The 20,776-nt window shown below is 51.7% G+C and overlaps 1 protein-coding gene across 1 annotated transcript; it reads right to left on the bottom strand.

The window, feature by feature from the left end:
- Positions 1 to 325: 325 nt before the first annotated feature.
- On the bottom strand, positions 326 to 1,198 carry FOXE1 (forkhead box E1). The gene has a single exon (XM_076362614.1). It carries the CDS (start codon positions 1,196 to 1,198, stop codon positions 326 to 328), a length of 873 nt encoding a protein of 290 aa, XP_076218729.1.
- Positions 1,199 to 20,776: the final 19,578 nt, after the last annotated feature.

Here is a 20,776-nt window from a genome sequence, read left to right as displayed (position 1 = left end):
TGGCAGAAAGCCTTGAGCACCTGTCCCAGGAAAGGCGGTAGAAGAGGAAAGGGCTGTTTGCCCCATTTAGGCACTTGGGAGCCCCTAGGGCTTCTCTGGTGGGAGTGGATGGGGCTGGCCAGGGCCTCCTGGGCCCCCACGGCTGGCGGCAACGCTCCTCGCTGGGAGGCCCGGGCAGGTGGCAGGATGCAGAAGCGCAGCCCAAGGTCCTCCAGCATCTTCCTGGGTGGCCCCGGGTCCAGCGGCGCCGAGCGAGCCCCGCAGCCCACCCCTCGCCCCGGCTCCGGTCCGCGCTGTCGGGCCGCCCGGCCTCTCCCGGGCTGGGTCAGAGCGCCGGGACGAACCTGTCGGGGCCGCCGGGGTAGGCGCCGTGCCGCGGTCCGGGCTCGGTGGCTCCCAGCTGCCCTCCGGCGCCGTAGGCGTGGGGCAGCGGCGGGTAGGGCGCGGGGGAGCCGCGGCCGTAGAGCCCGGCGGGGGCGGGCGGCGAGGCGGGCAGCACGATGCGCCCCGACGGCGCGTACAGCTGCCCGGGGCCTCCCGGCGCATAGGGCCCGGGAGCGGTGGGCAGCGGGGGGTAGGCGTGGGGCAGGGCGGCGGCAGCGCAGCCCTGCGCGGGGTAGGCGGCGAAGGCGCAGGAGGCGGCGGCGGGGGCCGGGGGCAGGTCGGCGGCGGGCGGCGGGGCGGGCAGCGGGAAGAGGCGGCAGGGCGCGGCGGGGCGCTCGGCGAGGAAGGCCGGGTAGGTGGAGAGGTCGCTGCGCTTGAAGCGCTTCCTGCGGCGGAGGAAGGAGCCGCTCTCGAACATGTCGCGGGCGTGGGGGTCCAGCGTCCAGTAATTGCCCTTGCCGGGGCGGCCGGGCTCCCGCGGGACCTTGACGAAGCAGTCGTTGAGGGTGAGGTTGTGGCGGATGCTGTTCTGCCACTTGCGGGAGCTGTCGCGGTAGAAGGGGAAGCGCTCGGTGATGAAGCGGTAGATGCCGCCCAGCGTCAGCCGCCGCTCGGGTGCCTGCCCGATGGCCATGGCGATGAGGGCGATGTAGCTGTAGGGCGGCTTGCCCCGCTCCGCCGGACGCTTGCGCCGCCGCCGCCCGCCCCGCGCCCCCGCCGCCACCGCCGCCGCCTCGCCCGGCGGCGCCGGGTCCGCCTTCAGCGGCGGGGGCGGCGGCGGGGGGCCCGGCGGCAGCCGGCTCTCGGCGGTCATGCGGCCGTCGGGGCGGCCCCGAGCCGGGCCGAGCCGAGGAGGCGCAGCGCGGCACCGCCGCGGCTTTTATGCGGCGGTGTCCGGCGGCTCCGCGCCCGGGCGGCCGGCACTCCCCCTGCAACGCCCCGCAGCCCGGGAGGCGCGGGCAAGGCTGGGCGTGCCGCCGCCGCCGCGGGCAGGGGCAGCGCCCTGCCCCGGCACCCCCCCTCGCTCGCCCCCCTCCCGTGGTCCCCGTCCCCAGCGCCGTCGGGGCGCCGCGATCCCGCCGCCGTCGGGAGCGCACAGCTCCGGGGGACCGGCGGACACCGAGCGGAGCGGGGGCGTCGCCGGGGTCCCGGTGCGGGTGTCTCGGAGCGGGCAGTTCCAGCGCCTCCCCCTGTACGGCTCGGCGCCTTTGGGGCCGGTTCGGCTGGCGCCCGGCGGGGTGAGGTGGAGGGGATGCTGCCGGTCCGTGGCACAGGGCAGCCGGATCTGTCGCCCGTGGAGCCCCACGCTCCTTCGTGGTAGTGAAGAAGTAGAAACGAATTAGACGTGCAAAGAAACCCAGTACAGATCTACGTGGGGAGAGATAGTAAGCGTGGGCTGAGGCAGCGCAATTTGCGTGCAGAGCTGCTACTTAAAACGCACTCAGGCTGGGGCCCTCACCTCCAGTCCCCAACAGCGACTTGGCACAGAGCTGGGCTTCCGTGCACCTGGTTTACCCCTGATCTGACCTGCTTGTCCCTGATCCTTGTGCCACAGGACCTCCAGGTACATGACCCTTCCAACCAGGAAGGGTGCCAGGCTCTCTGCTGGCTGCTGCTGGCACATACTTACCTGCCAGCACCCTCCTGCTTGCTCGAATACTTGGGGCTGAGGGTCAGACCCCAGGACTGTGGACCAGAACAAGTTCCATGAGTGCACCCAGCTGGCGAGGAACGCTTGCCCAGGACTTGTACTGGCAGCAGCCAGGCAGCACAGCCTCCTCGCTTGCTGGCATGGTGATCCTCAGGAGCCAGAGGATAAAGGGGATGGCAGGAGGTCCTAGAGGTGGGATGGAGAGGGTCAGTGTGTGCAGGTGTGCATAGGGATGCGTGTGCAGGGGACGGTGAGCTCGCACAGGTACATGGGTGTGCAAGGGCACTGGTGTGGGGTTGAGGATGTGCATGAGAGTTTGTGGGTGCACATTGATGTGCAAGTGTGCGTACAAACACATGCCAGTGTGCACAGGTGTGTGACTGGACCCAAGGCATGAGTGTCCACAGGTGTGTGGGAATGGACGTGGGCAGATGTGTGTGCAGAGGAATAGGTTTGCAGAGAGGTGGATGTGCATAGGTGTGCAGGTGCTGTGCATGGCTGTACAGCTGATCCTGCCTATGTCTTGGTGCCTCCTGCCAGTTCTCCCAATACTCATGTCATCAGCGCGCTGCTGAGTCTGTCTATGGGAAAAGCTTTCCCAAAGCCCTCTTGGCCATTGCACAACTGCTGTTTAAGGGAGCAAGGGGAGGTGGGAGATGTTCATCCTAGTGAAAGAGAGCTCCCTTGGAGCTTTCCAGCAAAGTTGTTTCTCTGCTTGGAGAAAAATCGGTGTGTGTGAGGATCCATTTGCACGCAGCAAAAAAACCCCAGTCCTGGTGTCTAGCTAAATAAGGGGACCCCAGAGTCTTTGGCCACCTGCTTGTTTGTGCAGCTTCCCAGCGATCTGGGAGGTAGCAGAATAAACTGTGAAGCTAGCAGAATAAACCATGAAGTGGCACTCACTGAGGATCCATGTGTGCGGTCCCGCTAGCTGGATGCAGATGTGTGGCACGCTGTAGAGTTTGTGCTGAAAGAAAAATCAGCCTCCTATACTGACACTCATGTTCTTGAAGTACACAAAATACTAGGGTAGTAGTATCCTGGAGGAACCAAGAAACTGACTCCTTCAGCAAGAAAGGAGAGCAGTGAAGCTGCGTCTCCTGCAATGCTCTGCCCTCTGGCTCATGGGAAGCTGTGGCTGGGGATGAATTTTCCTATCAGATTTTCCAAAAGGCAGTGCAGTATTTCAGTCACCTCTGGGGCTGTGTGTCTCTCTGCGCCATGCCAATTCCATGCCTCCAGAGGGCAAAGTCAGATCATGCTTTACTTTGCACTTGTAGAGGATGGGGAATGAAAGAAGTGTGTGCTGAGGTGGGATGGTGTGCTGAACAGCTGCTTTTGCCCTCCCTGCTGGTGATGAAAATCCTTTTCCAAGAAAGCGCTTTTCCTTGGCAGAGCCCAGCATGTAAGCAGAGTGAAATGGATACCCAAACAGCATGTGCTGGCTCTTGTCCCTTCTCCTTTCCTCATCAGGCACGTTAAGCTGTAATGCCAGTATTTGTGAGTGAAGTGGGAGTTGTTTAACGTGGTGGCCTGGAGACTGTCCTCAATCTGACATTATTGTCAGCCTATTTAAAAACATTTTTAGCTCTCCACTCAGGGAGCAGGAGTACATCCCATTTTAAGCATTGGTGTCTCTTTTGAGTACCAGTTCCCGTGGGGAGGGAACTACGGGGCACATGAAACTCAGACTCACCCAGGTGGATCTTAGACTGCAGATCTCCTCCATCTGTAAATCAAAGTGGTGCCTGTTGCTGGAGCAGAAAAGTCGGTGCTTTTCATGTTTGTGAACACTTTATTTTCTCTTTTGATTCAGCTACACTGGAGGAGAGACAAAGGTAAGTAAAATGGAGAATGCCATGCATTGATTAAACATTTGGAGTTCATAATGCAATAGAAAATGTATGATATCTACAGGGGTGTTAGCAATACAAAAGCTATAGATTGGACTTTCTTTTGGTCCCTGAGGCAAAGTTTAGAGTCAGCATTTTTTCTGTCTAAATTTCCCAGCTCAGATCCTGCCTACGCTGAGATCTGCAGCCTTCAACTGAGCAAAGTGCTCACTGGTTTTGAGACCAGGCACTGCGGAGTGTACCCTGCACAAGGGCATTGTGCCTTGGCCTCTCAAGAGTGGAGTTTGTTAGTACCAGTAGGTGCCAGAGAATTACCCCAGCCAAAATCACATCTGCTTGGATCTCCCAAGAGCGATTTCCACGCGTGGCAAAAATCCAGTCCTTTAGGCTTCATTCCCCACTCAGTTGCTCCCGTATTACAAATCGCACCATTGAGAACCCTCAAGAGTAAACTACTGGGAAGCCCGGCTCTCCATTAGCCCTGTGACCTGAGTGGCTTCTCCTACCTCAACCAAAGCAGAGGAAAGTGGACATTAAATGTGTGGACAGCTCCTTCAGGTGCAGCATACTCATAGTTTTGGTTCCACCATCAGAATTCCTCTCCTCTTTGAAGGGAGGAAACATTTTGTTTTGCCTCTGTGCCAGGAACAGCAGAGCTGTATTTAATGTGCCCCAAGTCAAGGGTTCAGCAGAGCCAAAATCCCAGATCAGACTGGCGGAATGCAAATGAAGTGAGATCACATACCCCGTGGCACAGCCTGCACCCCAAGCTCAGCTGCCTCTGCGATGGGATGGCGTTTGTTTTTTTTGTTGGCTCTGTGTTTGGTGCAAGGACTTTGCAGCTTGAAGTGTGGAGAGCATCACAGCCAGACGCTTCATGACACTTTGTGACAAAGGAGCCCTACCTGCAGCTCATGATTAAGATCTGAGAGGGGATGACAAGCCTGACTCTGTTGGAACAAGACAGGTGATGGGGACATCCTTCATTCACTTTCAGAGCATGTGTCTGCAAAGAAGTGTCCAAAGTCACCGAGCTTACAACGTCTTGCACCTGACTGGAGTTAGCGGGAGACAAAAGCAGAGAGGTGATTGCATGGATTTTGGAACACTTTATATCCAGAGTGTGGCATGAGGACCAAGGTGAAACCTCTGAGGGAGAACTGTTGTGCAGCTGCCACATGGAGTCCGGTCACATAGCAGAATAGGGGCTGGAAAGCAACAGAGTAGTGGGATGTGTCCATTGCATATTTGCATCAGATGTTCACATGCCTTGTCTTGTGGGAGCGAGGTTTCACTCTGCATCAGTGGCCTGGTTGTTTATCATCTGTCCTGTTTTTCCAAATTAATGCTGCTTCTCATCCCCTGGTTGAGTTTTCTACAGGAACTTGGGGCTGCAGGGGAGAAAGAATTGCTTGCTGAGAGCATCACGTGGATGTAGGCAGGTTCACGAGGGAGGCTTGAGTTAGCTGTTGTGGTCATTCTGTAGAAAATAAAATAACCCATGGTGATTTTAAAACAGGCTATGTCTCAGGGCTGTGGGAGAGAAAATTTGACTGGGGAAAATTGACTGGGAAAAGGCATGGGGAGCCTCAGTCTCCATTCAGCATGGTTCTACCTGGGCTGGTCTGGGGGCCAGCAAGAGGGGCCACCCAGCATGCTTGTCTGACAGCTGAGCAGCTCCCCTAACTCATGGAGGGCGAGCAGGATCTGCAGAGGGTGTGCTGTGACAGGTGAAGGTGCTGTGGGCAGGGCATGGCAGGCTCTCTCAGAGCAGGGCATCACCTCTGCCCGCTCCCTTGGGACCCCCTTGCCCCACTGGGAAGAATTCAGTGTGAGTGCAATGGTTTTCTGTGCAGAGGGATTGGCACACAGCATGGGTGATGTGCGGGGTTGGTGCTGTAGGGTGATGATAGCGCTGAACTAGAAGGGAGTGGCTGACAAGAGAAGAGGCAGAGTCTCAACCTAGACGGACAACCAGAAATGGGAGCACTGTACCACCAGGAAGCTCACAAAGCCCAGCAGAGGAAACGTGCCAGTGGTGCACGGGGACAGGATAACCCCCGTGCATCAGTTGGAGCTCGGAAGTGACTGGCAGAGCTGGAGTCCTGCTGCAGAGGACCTGGGGAGTGGTGTGCACGAGGCTGAACGTGGGCCAGGAATGACTCTTGCTGTGAATAAGGCACACACTCCATACTGGGTTTCGTGAGGAGGAACACGGCTTGTCATGCAAACCTAGGTCTGTGCCAGTGCTGCCTGAACAGCAGGTTAAACATGCAACCTCGCTGTGCAAACTGGCAATGAGAGACTCATTTAGCTAACATACGGAGCCAAAACCGAAGCAGTAGAAAACACTACAGGTGACATAGACAGCAAGGAGTGGACACCTTCCTGGTGGAAGTGGAGTGGATCCAGCCTGAGCTGGATGGGCCATGACACATTCATTTGTCCTGCTGAAGAAGTTTTTAGAGCTGGTTTGCAAGAGAATAATCTGCCCATTCTTGCCTTTGCACTGCCAAGAAATCACTGGGAGTTGAGCAGATCTGTCAGATGCTGCAAAGAGGAGGAGCTGACTTTTTCTGGGAACATGCAAAGCAGAGTTGGGCTCGCTTCTGTAAGCCGAAAATCACTTGCTATGCTTTTTTTTCTGCAGGTGTTGTGAGGTTTGCATGGATCTTGCTCCCCTGAAGTCTGTGCATTTCAGCACCTCATGAAAATCTTCCGGATGGGTATCTTTGAATAGCCATCAGGCTCTGTTGGCACGGAAATAAGTTCTATTTTGCTTATCAAATGCCCTATTTGGCCAGTCATTCAACAGTTTTGAGAGGTTTAATCCCCTCTAAGGGTGGCTTAGGTCTTTGGCATTCACACTCCCTGTAGCAAGGTTCACCATTCCCCTCCGAGTCTTCCCTGCCAGTTGCAGCGTCCTGTGGTCACTGCAGGCAGCTGTGTGCACGGCATGGTGTCAGCTTTGGGTATAGTTTCCTCTATTTGTGTCCCGGTGTGATAGCAGCAGTAAGGCTGTTGCAGAAGGCAGCGGGTAGGGAAGCCAGCCAGCTGGAAGAATTTCTTCTGCACGTGGGGCCACTGTCATTAGCGTTGCTCATGCCCCTAACTTTGGTAGGGCAGGTGAAGGCCAAGCATGTAGGACATAGTGGTGGCTCAGATCTTGCAGGATGAACAACTCCTGCTCCTATGTTTCCCAGGTGCCCTGCTGGGACCCGTCTGCTCTGCTGGCTCGCAACTGGCATCACTGCCATCTGACGGGAGTTCCTGGGAGGGGCCCATGGGGCCAGCAAGACCCTGAGGCTTGTGGAAGGGAATGGTGGCTTGTCATCTGAAGCCAAATTTTGCTTGCTGGAGCACTAATTTGTCCCTCTCTGCAGGTAGTGGTGAAACCTGATGCTTGGTAGAAAATGATAGGATGCAGCAGTTTAGAGAGAATTGTTTATTGCTTGCTTTGGAAGCTGGGAATTTTATTTAAGAATAACTATTTAAGTTAATTAATTGCCTTACTGTGAATAAAATATCTTTGCAAATATCCTGCTTTACTTCAATAAGTTATTTGGAAAGAAATTATGTTTGTTTTCTTTTTCCTTTGTTGCAGACAGAACCATATTGCCCTGGACATCAGCTTTTTCCAGCCAGCACTTCAGCGTGGGATGGAGGGGATGCAGGTCATTTTGGCCAAACTGTAGTGTTAGGAGATTAATTTCCCAACACAGACGGGAGAAATTTCTTGGTGGTGTTCTTTGTTGGTAACATTCTTCATGTTGCTCCACCCAAATATGGGTATTTAAAAGTCTTTAACAAATTGCAGTGGAGTCGTCCTATAATTTAGTAACCGATTTCCTGTCCCGTGACATGTTCTGCACTGTAGTCCTTGCAGTGAAGGAAAGAAAAGGTGTTGGGAGCGAGTAGATGGGAGCAGTGGAAGGACACTGGGAACACGTGAAGCAGGTGGAAGAGAAGGAGGAGGCGGAGAAGCACCATGAAAAAGCAGGGAATGTGAAGAGGAAGGGTTGGGGCTGGAGCTGGAAGAAGATGAAGAGCCTTTGCTGGAAGACTGGTTGGGAGGTTTGTTTTGTGGAGAAGATCTTGAAGGGATGGACAAAAAAAGCTGTGCCCGCCAAAGTGTCTTGTCCTCCAGGTCTTGGCCTGGAATCAAAGACTTTCACTCTCGGCATCACTTTGGTACAAGCAAATAAACATGAAAAGTAATGTCACAGCTTTCTGGGACTGGTCTACACAGAGCACGAAAAACTTCTAGTACTGTGTGCTGCTCTGTTGGGTTCTTTTTATTTTTTTTTTCTTTAAACCAAGGAAAATCACTGATGAAACTGTATTACTGAGCGTTATTAAACAAACCAGATGTTGCCCTTCCTTCCCTGGAAACTGCAGCTTTCAGCGCTCTTTGCACAACTCTGCTTGATTAACAAAAATAAGGTAGGTCCAGGCACCCAGCACTTTTGTGTGTCAGGTTTCTGATGCTTCAAGGTTTTCTGGGGAAGTCCTTAGTGACGAGGCAGGTTGGAGGCAGAGCTGGGAAGCCAAGACAGCGGGTCAAGGTCCGCATCGGGGTTTGCAAGGAGAGGCACAGGCACAGCCGCAGCATGGCCCTGGGGCTGGAGGCGAAAACCCCAGCTTGAAAGTAGCTCGCAGTGAAAGCTGAGGAGCCTCGCTGGGCTCTTTCCTGGCCTTGGGCACAGCCAGCTGGATGCCCAGGATGGGGAGTGTACGTCGAGCCCTGACCAAGGCAAGGAAAATTGTGCTTAAAACGGCATGTGTGTGTGTGCTAGTGTGTGCGTGCATGTGCCTGTGCAATGCATAAAGCACCGCTGAATAGTAAATCATACCTGGCTATAGGGTGAATTGTGAGTACTGCTGCCATCAGTGAATTCAGATGTCGGGTAGACACTGATGAGGGATTGGTAAGAACCAATTACAACCAGCTACCAACTGCTGTAATTCCATGAGTGAGGGATGTAAATAGCCTTTATTTAAAAAACAAAGTGTAAGGTGGAGATAGTTTGAGCTTATTGGCACTGGCAGACAAAATCTGAATACTTTTACAAAGAGCTCATGGTTTTTTCCCTTGGCCTTTTTGTTCTCATTACCACTCTGACCCTTTAGCAATGACCATGATAATTACCAAGTAATGCCCTATTTACAAGTACCTGCAGAAATTTGCTGGAGTTTTGCTTGAGCCCATAGCAAAATGTCTAGCCCCAGATGAGGAGACAGGTTATTTCTCAAATCCAAAACTTTTCTTTAACAAGACTGCAAAGGCTGTGAATAGCTGGAGTCCTGCTGAAGTTAACAGACCTATGGGCATTTACACTAGATAAGCATCTGCCCAGCGTTTACTTGAGGCTATACATGTTTCCAAAAGCGCGTAGGTCATGGTAATCTGGATAGAAAGAAGTGTTTTTAAGTTTCATGCTGCTATTAAAAATATACACTGTACTGCATGTATTTCCAGGGACAGCAAAAAGTTTCAGAAATTTCTCTTCATTTTGGACAGTCTGGTCTTAATTGGTCTGTGACCAGTACGTATTTCACGTGTGAAATCTGTGCTGCGGGACAGGTTTCCCAAAGGGATGGTGTGATCTCTGTCTTTTGGGCTTTTTAAAACTCGGCTGGTCGTGGCCCTGAGCAAGCAGATCTAACTTGGGGCATAACCCTGCTTTGAGCAAAAGGCTGGACCAGAAACCTCATCATTTCTGCAGTTCTCTCTGTTACTGTGGGAGAAACACGATTTCCAGGAGTTTCAAGTGGGCTCAAATCCTGTCAACGATACAAGAAAATGACCCATGGACACAAGCAAAACGACTTCTCAAAATGCCAGGTGCTCAGATCTTTTTTCTCCCAGCTGGCTCTGATAGTTTTGTTTATGCAGTTTGGGTCTTTATATGCAAATCACAGATTTGCCACCATGCTGGACCATTAACAGAAAACAGATCTTCCAGAAGGTATTTAAACAATCGCTTCCAGGATCATGTTTCGGACCAGGAAAGGGAAGGGGAGTGGCATCTTTTTGATGCCTTTGAGTTTCTCTCCTCTTTATTCCGCTGTGAGACAATGCAATTTTCCTATGTGAGAGTGTCCTTATTACTTTAAAAAACAAAGAACAACGGAAAGGTGGAAAATGAAATGTGAAAATTAAAAAAAAAAGTTTTTTTTTCCTGTAACAAGTGTTTATTTAGAAGTGAACATAAAAGGTCTGTAGGGCAGGGACAGGCTAAGATCTGCTTCCAGCATGTAAGTCCCAGAGCAGAAGACCCCCTGCCCTGAGCCACGCGCTAAACGTGAGAGGCACGGGACTAACCTCGGCAGTCAGCAGAGAGAGGGGGCCTCCAGAAGGTACCTCCATCCCAAAGGCAGGAGGACCAGAGATGGGCTCAACCCAGCCACCTGATGTTCAGACAGCGAAAGCTGGGATGGTGCACCCCACGGGCAGCACATGGTGCCCCTGATCCTTCTTGGGGTCCTTGCCAGTGATCCTTGGGGGCTCCCCCTCCAGGGTGAGGAGCAGGCCAACATCCCTGCGTGGACTACAGCAGTGAGGGGGGGTGACTCACAGGAGGGGGGCACTGGCGCATCCCCTTTGCTGGGGCTGCCAGCCCGCTGCTGTCAGCGGCGCTGTGCTGTGCAGAGGGCTTGGTTATCCCTGTAAGATGGGGTGGTCCTTGCTGGTTCAGTGTAAATAGCTGAGCACTGGAGGTAATTTCTTTCAGTCACTTGCTACACGGCTTTATTGAATGGGGAGTGTCAATTTTTTCTCCTCAGAACTAGTCTGGGCAACACTGACAGAGGAGTTGGAAAATAAAAGCTAATCCTGCAGGAATGACTCATTCTGGCATAGGATTTGCAGAGTGGGATGAGAAGTTCAGGTAAAACAAAGGGAAATGGAGGCTGTAGTAAAACTCTGTGGTTTGGAGCATGACAGTTTAACTGCTGCAGAGCCAAAGTTGGAAACCCCCTCCCAACAAATTGCTGTACTCAAAACCTTGGCAATGTCTAGAACAAGTCAATATTCGAGCACGCTTGTTCCAGAAACAGAGGCTTTTTCCCATGGGAGCTGTAGATTGGATTGCTAATTACCATGGGACTGGAAAACTATTATTATTATTATTATTATTTTTAATTAAACACAAATAAAACAATGACTGTCCCTTTAAAGTTTGACTTTGAAATATTTTCTGCATTTTTTAGCAGGGGTTACACTGGCCAAGTCCAAACAGAGCAGCACTGGAGTTTTGACAAAGGTTTAAGGTTATTTGCAGTCACATTGCTCTAGCAAGGACAACATGGTAGTTGGGGTGAAAGCACAAGCTCAGCCTAAATATCTGGGCTGCGAAAAGGGAGGCTGGATTACTTGAAGCTATAGCAGACATAGAAATAATTTTTCTCTGCATCCGTTGACAAGTCTTTTAACTACTTTAGCCTGCTTTCTTCACCTGAAAGCTTTGCAGATGCATCCAACTGGTTGCAGAGTAGTAGCTCAAGAGAGTTCCCCTCCAGAGTGTGGATTAGAAAAAGTAATTCTTCCATTATTATTTAGAACATCTCACCTTGTAAGATAAAGATGTTGGTGTGGTAACAGCAAAAAGCAAAACCATCATTGAGTCACAGAGAAGAGGACACTTTTCCATCCCAGCCTTTCCCACGCCTGTTTATTAATAGAGATGTGGCACTGTCAGAAAAGTTGTGCTCAGATGAGGCAATCACTTAAAAAAGGTCATATGCTACGAGGCATAAAACACTAAGAAGTTTTAAAGGAAGTTATTTCCGAAATGGCCAGAACATTAGCAGAGGTGCAGTAGCCTTTCAGTAGATGCAGGTCCTGTTCTGCAAGCCAGGAGGGGAGAAAAGCAGTTGGCCTTTATGGATGAGCTGAGACCTTGTAGATCTCCTGGTGCTTATACGTGGCAGGCAGTGAAATGCTGGAGTCCCTGCAGCAGGGCTTCTGCAGAGCCAATTGGTGTCTCGCCACTCTTTAGAGTTTGCTGTGGGCAGATTTGAGCTGCAAAGGAGTCTCCGGCAGCAACAAACAGAATAAGGCTTGCTGGAGCTGTAAGACTACCCAGGACTTGGTGGGGACCTCCTCAGGTCCCTCATGGGGCTCAGGCTGAGCGAGGCCGGTGTGGGCTGCGGCTGCCGCCTCCGGCCAGGCTGGTGCAGCGTGGGGCTGCCGTGCATGCCGGTGCATTCTCCCGCGGATTAGCCCTGCAGGGAGTGTGGTGCTGGGGGAATGGCCTGCCTGTGCAACCTGAAACCTGTGAAAAACTGGGTGCGTCATGGCAGCTCTGGCAATGCTATGACCCCTCGGTCCTGGGTCGGGGCTGTGTCATAGGGGATGCTCTCTGGGTGCCCAGACCATGGGGGACCTTGACTGGAGCGGTGGCGTTCCATGCTCTGTGGCTGCGCTGGAAGGAGCATCCTTCAAGAGCGAGGGACCTCGGGTGAGGGCACTGCCGGCAGGCTTGGATTCATCTCCTGGTACGTTCTGCCAATGTCTGCGGCACTGAGGCTCATTGCCACTACAGAGCAAGCTGGACAGTTGGCTATGGGGAAATGGGTTTTCATTTCAACACCCTGGGGCTTGAGGATCCTCTCCCCTTCCTCTTATGTCCAGCTGCTTGGCATAGCTTGTCAGTGTAGATGCTGACCTAGCTCTGGAGCCACCAGTGCCCTTACCAGTGTGGCATCAAGGGGTGTGTGCTGCTGCATGCCCTTTCCTACAACACCCCTTGGGCAAAGAGGGTTGTCGCTGTGGCCAGGAAAGCAATGTTAGCTTATGTTGCTGTTTTAAGGCCAGCTAACAAGTCCCAAATAAAACTCAGTCAATGTCTGATGCTTGTCCCAACTTACTCCATCACAGAGTTCAGCCTCTCCCCATGGTGCTCACTTGGGGGACTGACCACAGCTGGCTTTCTGATCCCAAACCTTCACCTAGCCCCAGGCGCCGCACAGCTTGCATGGCAGTCAGATGGTGCTGCCTCACCTCTCCGCCGAGTGATGGGTGCTTCAGCACTGCGTGAGCCCCCGGGGCCGTGGCTGGGTGTGGAGAGAAGCATATCTTGCGGGACTGCTGTGCACAAAGCTGTTTTCCGATGAGCTCACGGTGGGGTCAGTGCCAGAACGAGGGCAAACAGAGCGTAAAGAGGGTTTGCGCCCACACACTGGCCCGATGCAACCCGTATTTGGTAACTGGGATTTAGCTCCTGATCAAATTCCTGCTGGATTATTGCTCAACCTCCTTGTAGAGGCAGCAGCCGTGTGCGATAGGTGAAGACATTTGGCCTGGTCCAGCTACCAGGCAATATCTTCTTGGGCAGCAGCTTTGGGGTTTGCTCCTGCTCCCTGTCTGGAGGGGCTGCCAGACCGCGCTGTGATGACAGGGGATCCTCTCCCCTTATGGGCAGCTCAGCAGGCGCATTCCTGGCAGCACCCAGCTTTGCATGGGGCTAACCCAGCAGATAGCTTGTCCCGCTGCATGAAGCAGAGACATAGGAGCTAGTCCAGCATTAAATTTGCCTGAGGCTCAGAGCTTACTTGTCCTCCTGCTTGATGGAGCCAGAGGAGATCTGTCTCGGCTGCCCAGTTCCTGTCTGGGCAGCTAAACACCAAGGCTGGTGTTTAGAGTTCCAGCTAATAGTCTGGAGACCCCATGAGATGGAAAGCTGCACATCTGGCTCGTGATCTGGCTGAGGCCATCTCCAGCTCTTTGTTAACTACAAAGACCTGGGGGCAGGTGAGCTTTCAGAGATGTTCAGAAGGACATGGGAAAGGAAGGAAGGAGCTCTGAAGGCACCACAGAAAAGCCACAGCAGTCCCAGAGAGTGCCATTTTCATCATGGGTTGATAGGAGGAACAGAGTGTGGTCCTTCTCCCTTCCCTGTAACACAGGAAAACAGCTGTTGCCTGAATTTGGAGTACCCACCGTCACAGGTGGCCCTGGGACCTGCTGGTGACAGGAGCAGCTGGACTGAGCTGCCCCCTGAAGTCCCTGGCCCCCAGGCCTGCCAAACACTGCCAAAGAGAAACGGAGGCTGACTCATACTGATGTGCAGAACAAAGACTGGTAGGGCTGGGGGCAAGGGACCAGGATGGCCCCCAGGGGTGTGAACTGACCTCAGCCAGATTTTCCAGGGGCAGAGCATTGCTCTTTTGCTCTGCCCTCATTCCTTCACCATTAGGAAATGGTTCTGCATCAAAAGCATGGCATCACTTTCCCTTCTTCATCCTACCTTCCCTCTCTCACGAACCAACAGAACAGCAATGGCTATGGGATTGGGGTGAATGGTTTTCCATCTCCTGCATCTTATGCCCCAGGGAGCCTGAAACCTGTACATTTTCATCCCAGACCCTCAGCCAATTCTTGGCATTATCCTGGGCACATATTCCCTCTGTTCAGCTCCTGTCTCCTCTCTGTGAACCAGGGATAATGGTATGCCATGTCCTTCCCCAGCAAGGTCTGGCACATTTGGCAGGTACTAGGTAGGAAACATCTGAATCCAAACCTCAGCACTGACTCATTACCACTCAGGCCCTTAAAATGTTCCTGTGCAGCAGACTTTTCTCCAGAACCTTTCCCAGCCTTCTAGGCATTGAGCATAAACGGCACAGTGCCGGAGCAAGACACTGTGCCTTTCCTACATGATGCCTGAGGTTCTTCTCCATTTTTTTTGGTTTTCATCATACTCAATTTCTTTGATTGTTTGTTTTGGAAGCTTAGAGGGCTTTCAGGAGGGGTCACTTAGGGAGGGAGGCAGCAGAAAGACAGACATTTCTTTCTGGTTTTATTCTGAGTCAGAGTAGGAGCTTTGGTGCACAGATTTATGAAAGGACTTGGGATCAAAGTCTGCTGCCCAAACACCTCTCTTGGCCCAGCGACGGAGGCATCTGAAGCTCATAGGCATGTCACTTTTCCTGGGCTGTATGTATGCTCCTGGCCCCATGGGTGGGCTGTAGATAGGATGGCTGGGAGGTCCCCTGGCCCCTGGGGTCCGAGTGGACTCAGGGCACAGGGCAGTGACTGGATTAGCAGCAGCACCGGGAAATACACACCCCTATGCACAAGGATGAGCCCATCAACACATTCAGCTCTTGGCATTGAGGAGGGGGTGGGGGACAGCAGCTAGCACTGGTCTGGGCACTCACAGACCACAGTGTCACTGGTGGCAGGTGCCAAGTCCCTTCAGGGGCTGGAAGGATACAGGAGTGGCTCTCCTGGATCGGCTGGCATCATCTTCCTGACTGGTGTGAGTGTCCACTGCAGAGGAGCAAGAGCCAGGCCATCCCACCACGAGCTGTGCTACATGCTGTTCCGGGCCTGGTGGAGCCCCAGTCTCTAGCTGAAATAGCACAGGACTCTGAGAGGGTCATCCAGCAGTCACAGTTGCCCCTGCCAGAAGGGGTCCATTGTGCCTGTCCTGCTCCAAGGACTTCTGGAGTGCTGTTACATGAAACAGCCAATGCATAAAATGTGTAAACACTCCTCTGAGCAGGAGCATAAGTGATGCTGACCCTTGGTCCCTCTTTCTGGCCCATTGATCTTTAAATAGCTTAGCCTTGACGGAAGGGGCTCAGACACCTCCTCCCCATGCCCTCCCACTCACAGGGCAGCATGTAGCCCGGAGGAGCAGGAATTGCTCTGCAGAGAGAGGAGGTGTGACCCCTCAGGGTCTCCCTCAGGCAGAGAAGGGGTCGGCATGGGGAGCCCAGCTCACCGAGTGCTGGGCTTGGGAGGGAGAGTGCTCTGCATTTAGGAGGCAGAGCAAAGGTGCCCTCAGGAGAGGGGGGCATGGTGTCCGTGTGGCAGGATGCGGGTTTCCACTGCAGACCTGCTCCAAGTGCTCCCCATTGCCCAGCAGAGGCTGGGTCCATGCACATCTGCTCACACCAAGAAGGGCCGAAGGTCCAGCACGCACCTCAAGCACAAGGTGACATAGCAGCTGCAGGGAAGAAAGCCTGGTTTTGGGGCTGGGCTGGACTCTGACAGGGGAATGTATTCACAGATCACCTCAGCATCCTCGCCGTGTTCATGCTTCATTACCAGCAGGCTGCTGAGTAACGTCTGGGTAACAAGAAACAATATTCCCCAAATGCAGCCCTGCAGTGATTCATCAGAAGAATCCTTATCTTCATCTTTCAAAAGCTTTAGTCATTTTAATGAAGGAACAACTTCCTGCTGGCTGGATGGGCAGCTACCCAACACAAACTGCAGATATTCAAAGAGAAGAGCCTGTGATCCATTAGTTGGCTAAGGGCTATTCTTCAGCCCGAGAGCCAGGATAATCCTAGGTGGGAACATTTGCAAAAGGGTCAGCTGTTAGAGGCATTTAAGTGCCTTTACTTTGGTATCTAGAGACCTGCTGGGAAGCTGAACCCTACGGAAGACCTCCAGTGACCTCTTTCACAAGTCTTGGGGGTAGGTTTCTAAATCACTGAGGCACGTCTGAAGGCTCCTCTCTCTGTTTTCTCCATCACTGGGCTTTCAAACAATTGCATCCTTGTCACACATTTGTCAAAGAGAAAGGGCGAGATGAAGAAAGAAATTTCAATAGTCTCAGGGTTTTGCTTACAGCTGCGTTAATGCTGAATAGCACACAGAGGTGGAAGGGATATCCTGAACAATGTCTGGTCTCCAGGCAGAATCCGTTTCCCATGACAGTGCCTTTCTGAAGCAGGAATGCCAGCATGAAGCAAAACTTGTTAAAGTAGTAAAAGAAGAGGTCTCTATTGTGTCCTGCGTGACAGAATAATCCTCCCTCAAGAACAGACTGCTGTCATTTTCCCTCCCATCTGAATTTTGGCTTCAGTCAACTTCGTGATTTTCACAAAGTATAAAATTAAAGTTCTAAGCCTTAAAAGGAACCCAGCCAACCCTGCAGGATCTTCCTGTAGACGTGTCCACGGCTGCGGACGCAGTTTTCCTATACGGACTCTAAAATGTCTGACTGCATCAAGCTGAAATAGGGTTCCCTGTTAGGAAATATACTTGACAAAAACAAACAAACATTTTCCACATCTCCATCTGTTCCACTGGCTAAACATCATTCTCCTTTTTCAGTACTTTATTCACAGGTTATCATTCTCCTCCTGATTTCTCTTTAAAGCTTTCCTTTCTGAAGTACCTGTGAAAACCCACAGACGATAATTTAGACTTATCAGGTGAGTAATGCTGTCTTGCTGCTGTCTCCCTTTCTCCAGCTCCTTGTGCCCTGTGCTTGTTCCACCTTTCTCTTCTGTGTTCATATCCTGGACAGAGGTGTCTCAGCTCACAGCTCAGCCTCTTAAGTGTTGTATTAATAATTAATCACAAGCGTCATCAGTATTGTCAACATCTCTATATAGGAGCTGAACACACCAAATAAAAGTGAAACAAGGCCTTAACAGGGCTGTTCCTTTCCCCATTTTCATTCAAAAAAGCTACTGACTGTCGTGTCCTTTCCACTTATCTTATTTTTGTAGGCACATAATTCCAGCAACACTCATCGGAAACAGGGTGTCCCCAGAAGCAGCCCTGGGAGGGCTTACCGGTGAGTGCAGCGCTTGAAGCTCAGCATGGACACCATTCAGGGCTTCTCCTTCCCACCCAGAAGCAGACCATGAATGCGGTTTTGGAAGCCCCTTTGAGCTCTGAGGAGCCCTAGAGCCTCCAGCTGCAGGCTCTTCACGCACACCCGCAGCAGGAGTGGGTCAGCCGGAGTGCTGGATGGCACCAGGCAAACCAGAATCCCAACTGAAGTGATGCCCAAGCATCCTGCGCTGCCGCAGTTGGACAGACAACAGAGACGCACAGAGAGGTTCAGATAACAGGCTTTTGCTGCTGCCGCTGAGGGGTACCAACAGACTCTTCAAGGGCAAGGTGCTGAGCAACCCGTTCAAGCTTTGAGGTTAGCAGAAGGTTGGACTGGAGACCTCTGGTGGTTACTTCCCCTGTAAATCTTCCTGTGATTTGGTGACAAAAAATCCTAACAGGACCAACAAGCAGCTGTGTGAATGCTCTGTCTGCGTATTTGTGTTCTTTTGACTCAAAATATGGTATTTACCTGGTGGCAGATGATGCTTTCCTATCAGTGGAAGCAGGCATGGCAGGTTTTCTTCATACAGTCTAGAAATTCACTCCTCCTCTACGGTGCCAGGTTCAGCCCTGACATGGCTCCTGTCCTTAGCAGGTTGGTCTCTCCTCCAGGCTCACAGATGTTGTTCCCCTCTCCTACTGCAACCACCATCAGCCGTGTGTCAGCCACTGCTGCAACTGCCTGAAGAAAACCAGTTGCAGGTAAAAGGCCCTCTCTGAGCACACCCACTGGGATCCATACAGGCTCCAGGCAAAACCCATTTGTTGTGTTTTGACTGGAATAAATATGAAATACTTGCTGTCTGTGCTGGCTATCAGCTATCTCTTGAGAAGGCAAACACTGAGAGCATTATGAAAGCAGACCAGTAAGACAGAAGTTGCTATTTATAATATGACTGTGATTCTGCCATTAAAGGAAAACCAGTTTATTTTTTCTGGGGATGGAGAAAATCCTAGTGACGTGTCTGGTACTGCTTTTAAACAGTCTTCTCTGGAGTGGAGCATCTCTCCAGGTCCCTGACCACAGGGGAAAGGACACACATAGGGGAGGCCCAGCTGGTGGGATCCATGCTCTCAGCTCAACAGACTGCATAAAGGACCCCAAAGACAGGGATTTTTAACTTAATGTGCCCAGGGCGAGCCCAAGCCCTGGACACCAGCCACCACAGAAAAGAGGATGTCAGAGACAGCCCTGGGACCTGGCTGGACTCATGTGCGGTCCCTGCCGAGGGACCACTGGGCAGGTGGGTGCTTCTGGTGTCCTCGTGTTCCTGTCTTGTGAGATCAGGTCGGGGATTTGGTGAATCAGCCTGGCAAAATTGGATGGAAGCTACTGTGTCAAACACCAATGCCAGTGCTGGTGGGACCTTTGCTTTGCTGGTAAATGCTATCCAGATTTGGCTCTGGCACTGAAGGCTTAAGTGACTTGTTACAGCCTTTGCACACAAGCAAAAGAATTCCTCGTAACTTTCAAAGCTACGCATCTCCAAATCTGATGACAGCTCTGCACTGTTTACTTAGGGATTTCTTGCATTTTTGAGACAGAAGTCTGTCAGCAAGGAATCAGACCATGGATGACTTGGTTACTAGTTTGTCAGTAATTTAATTATGCAGCCTTAAGATTCAGACTGCCTCTTTTTAAAAGATCTGCTCTAGCTGAAGCAGATGGGTTTGGTAAAGGTAGTACTGTACTGCAGTTGAAGCCTGTCCATATAGTTTCACATATAGTGATGCTCCTACACAAACCCCTTTGTTGCACACAGGAACACCATGATGGCAGACAAGCAGGGTCAGCACCGTGGCTGCAGTTTCCAGATGCACACTTTGGCCAGTAAAGGTGTGCTTTGGTGGCAAACTAAATTATTTCTTGAATTTGATCCAAACTGACAAAGAGCTTTAATTGAGAAGAGGGGAGTAGAAGTTCCTGAAAGCAGAAACAATGCATTTTGACATTTTCCAAATGAATTCCTTTGCTTTTTTGTTTCATGAGAGGCTTTCAGTTTGAAACTCACCTTGAACTGTTTTTTTTTTTAAATGACTGAAAACCCTCTAAAAGGAAGAAAGAGGGAAGTTTCCCTCTGATCCAGGTGAAGTGGAATGAATGCTCTGGCTCACCTGCTGCCACGCACTGTCAGAAACTTGCCCTCCCTGGGTGTTTGCATGCTGTGAACAAGTCTTCTTTTCACAGGGAGGACGGTGATCAGGAGAAGTGAGGTGATGGGCATACCACCTCTCAGGCAGGGTCTTGTAGAAATTGTTCTTTAAAAACCCTTTAGTTGCTAATTTCTTTAAAGTGTGGAGGGATGCTGTTTCTGATTGCAATCCCACAACTGTTGTAATGTTCTTACAAGTGGGCTGGTCTATCTGTACTAAAAAGCCAAACCATGATCCTCTCTTAATTAGAGCTGCACAGAGAGGACCACCCACTCCCATGGCTACCTGTGACCCATTAACTCTCCCAGCCACTGCTCCCCTGTGGGCTGCTCAGGTGGTTTCACTGAGTCCTTCTTACGCATTTCAGCAAGTCCCCACTCTCTGAAAATTGCTGACAGTCGTGCATCTTCCATGTGCGAGAGGTGTGGCACAACACCGTGTGTTTCATAGGCACCACTCCGCTTGTGCCTCTATCAGCTGTAAACTTCACCAGAAACAGCATCTTCCCCTAGATCTTCAGCTACTTTACTTTGGAGCAATGTGCCGAGAACAGATGCCTGCTGGATCTATGTCAGGAATAGTCAGAAATAGGACTTTCCACAGAGAGTTATTTTTTATCAGTTGCTTGCTTTTTAATCCATGTGACAAGTACATCACAGATCTTCAAGGGATACTAATTAGGCACCTAAAATGAGATTAAGTGGAAGATGCTGGCAAAGCCATTTGACTGCTATAATTACCATCCTCCAGTTTATGCTGTGCCTTGAGCTGGAGTTTGGGCAGGACTAGTGAGAATCCAGGATCACTCACGGATGTAAATTAGTGTGAGTCACATTTTCCTGGTTTCCTGCATGGCTGCTGCATATTTCAGATGGAAGCCAGGCAGAAAGGGGAGGAAGCTTAGCACTGCTTCCTCCAACCCAGGATCTCCTATACAGTCGAGATGTTTCAGCATTTTTAGGGCAGCTCATATGTCATTGGGGTTGTTGTTGTAGGTCTTCACACATGATCTGCTGGCCGCCTTCGCTGCACTATGAAATCTGCAGTTTCCTTCCAAAGGATGGGGAACCCATACTCCTCTGAGGAGTATGCTATGGGAATAACGTCAGGTAGCACTTGCTTGGCTCAGTCTATGTGAGTAAAATG

This window comes from Aptenodytes patagonicus, chromosome Z, assembly GCF_965638725.1.
Source record: "Aptenodytes patagonicus chromosome Z, bAptPat1.pri.cur, whole genome shotgun sequence".
Classification (NCBI taxonomy): domain Eukaryota; kingdom Metazoa; phylum Chordata; class Aves; order Sphenisciformes; family Spheniscidae; genus Aptenodytes; species Aptenodytes patagonicus.
Note: the sequence above shows the minus strand (reverse complement) of the source record. Positions and strands in the feature narration are given on the sequence as shown.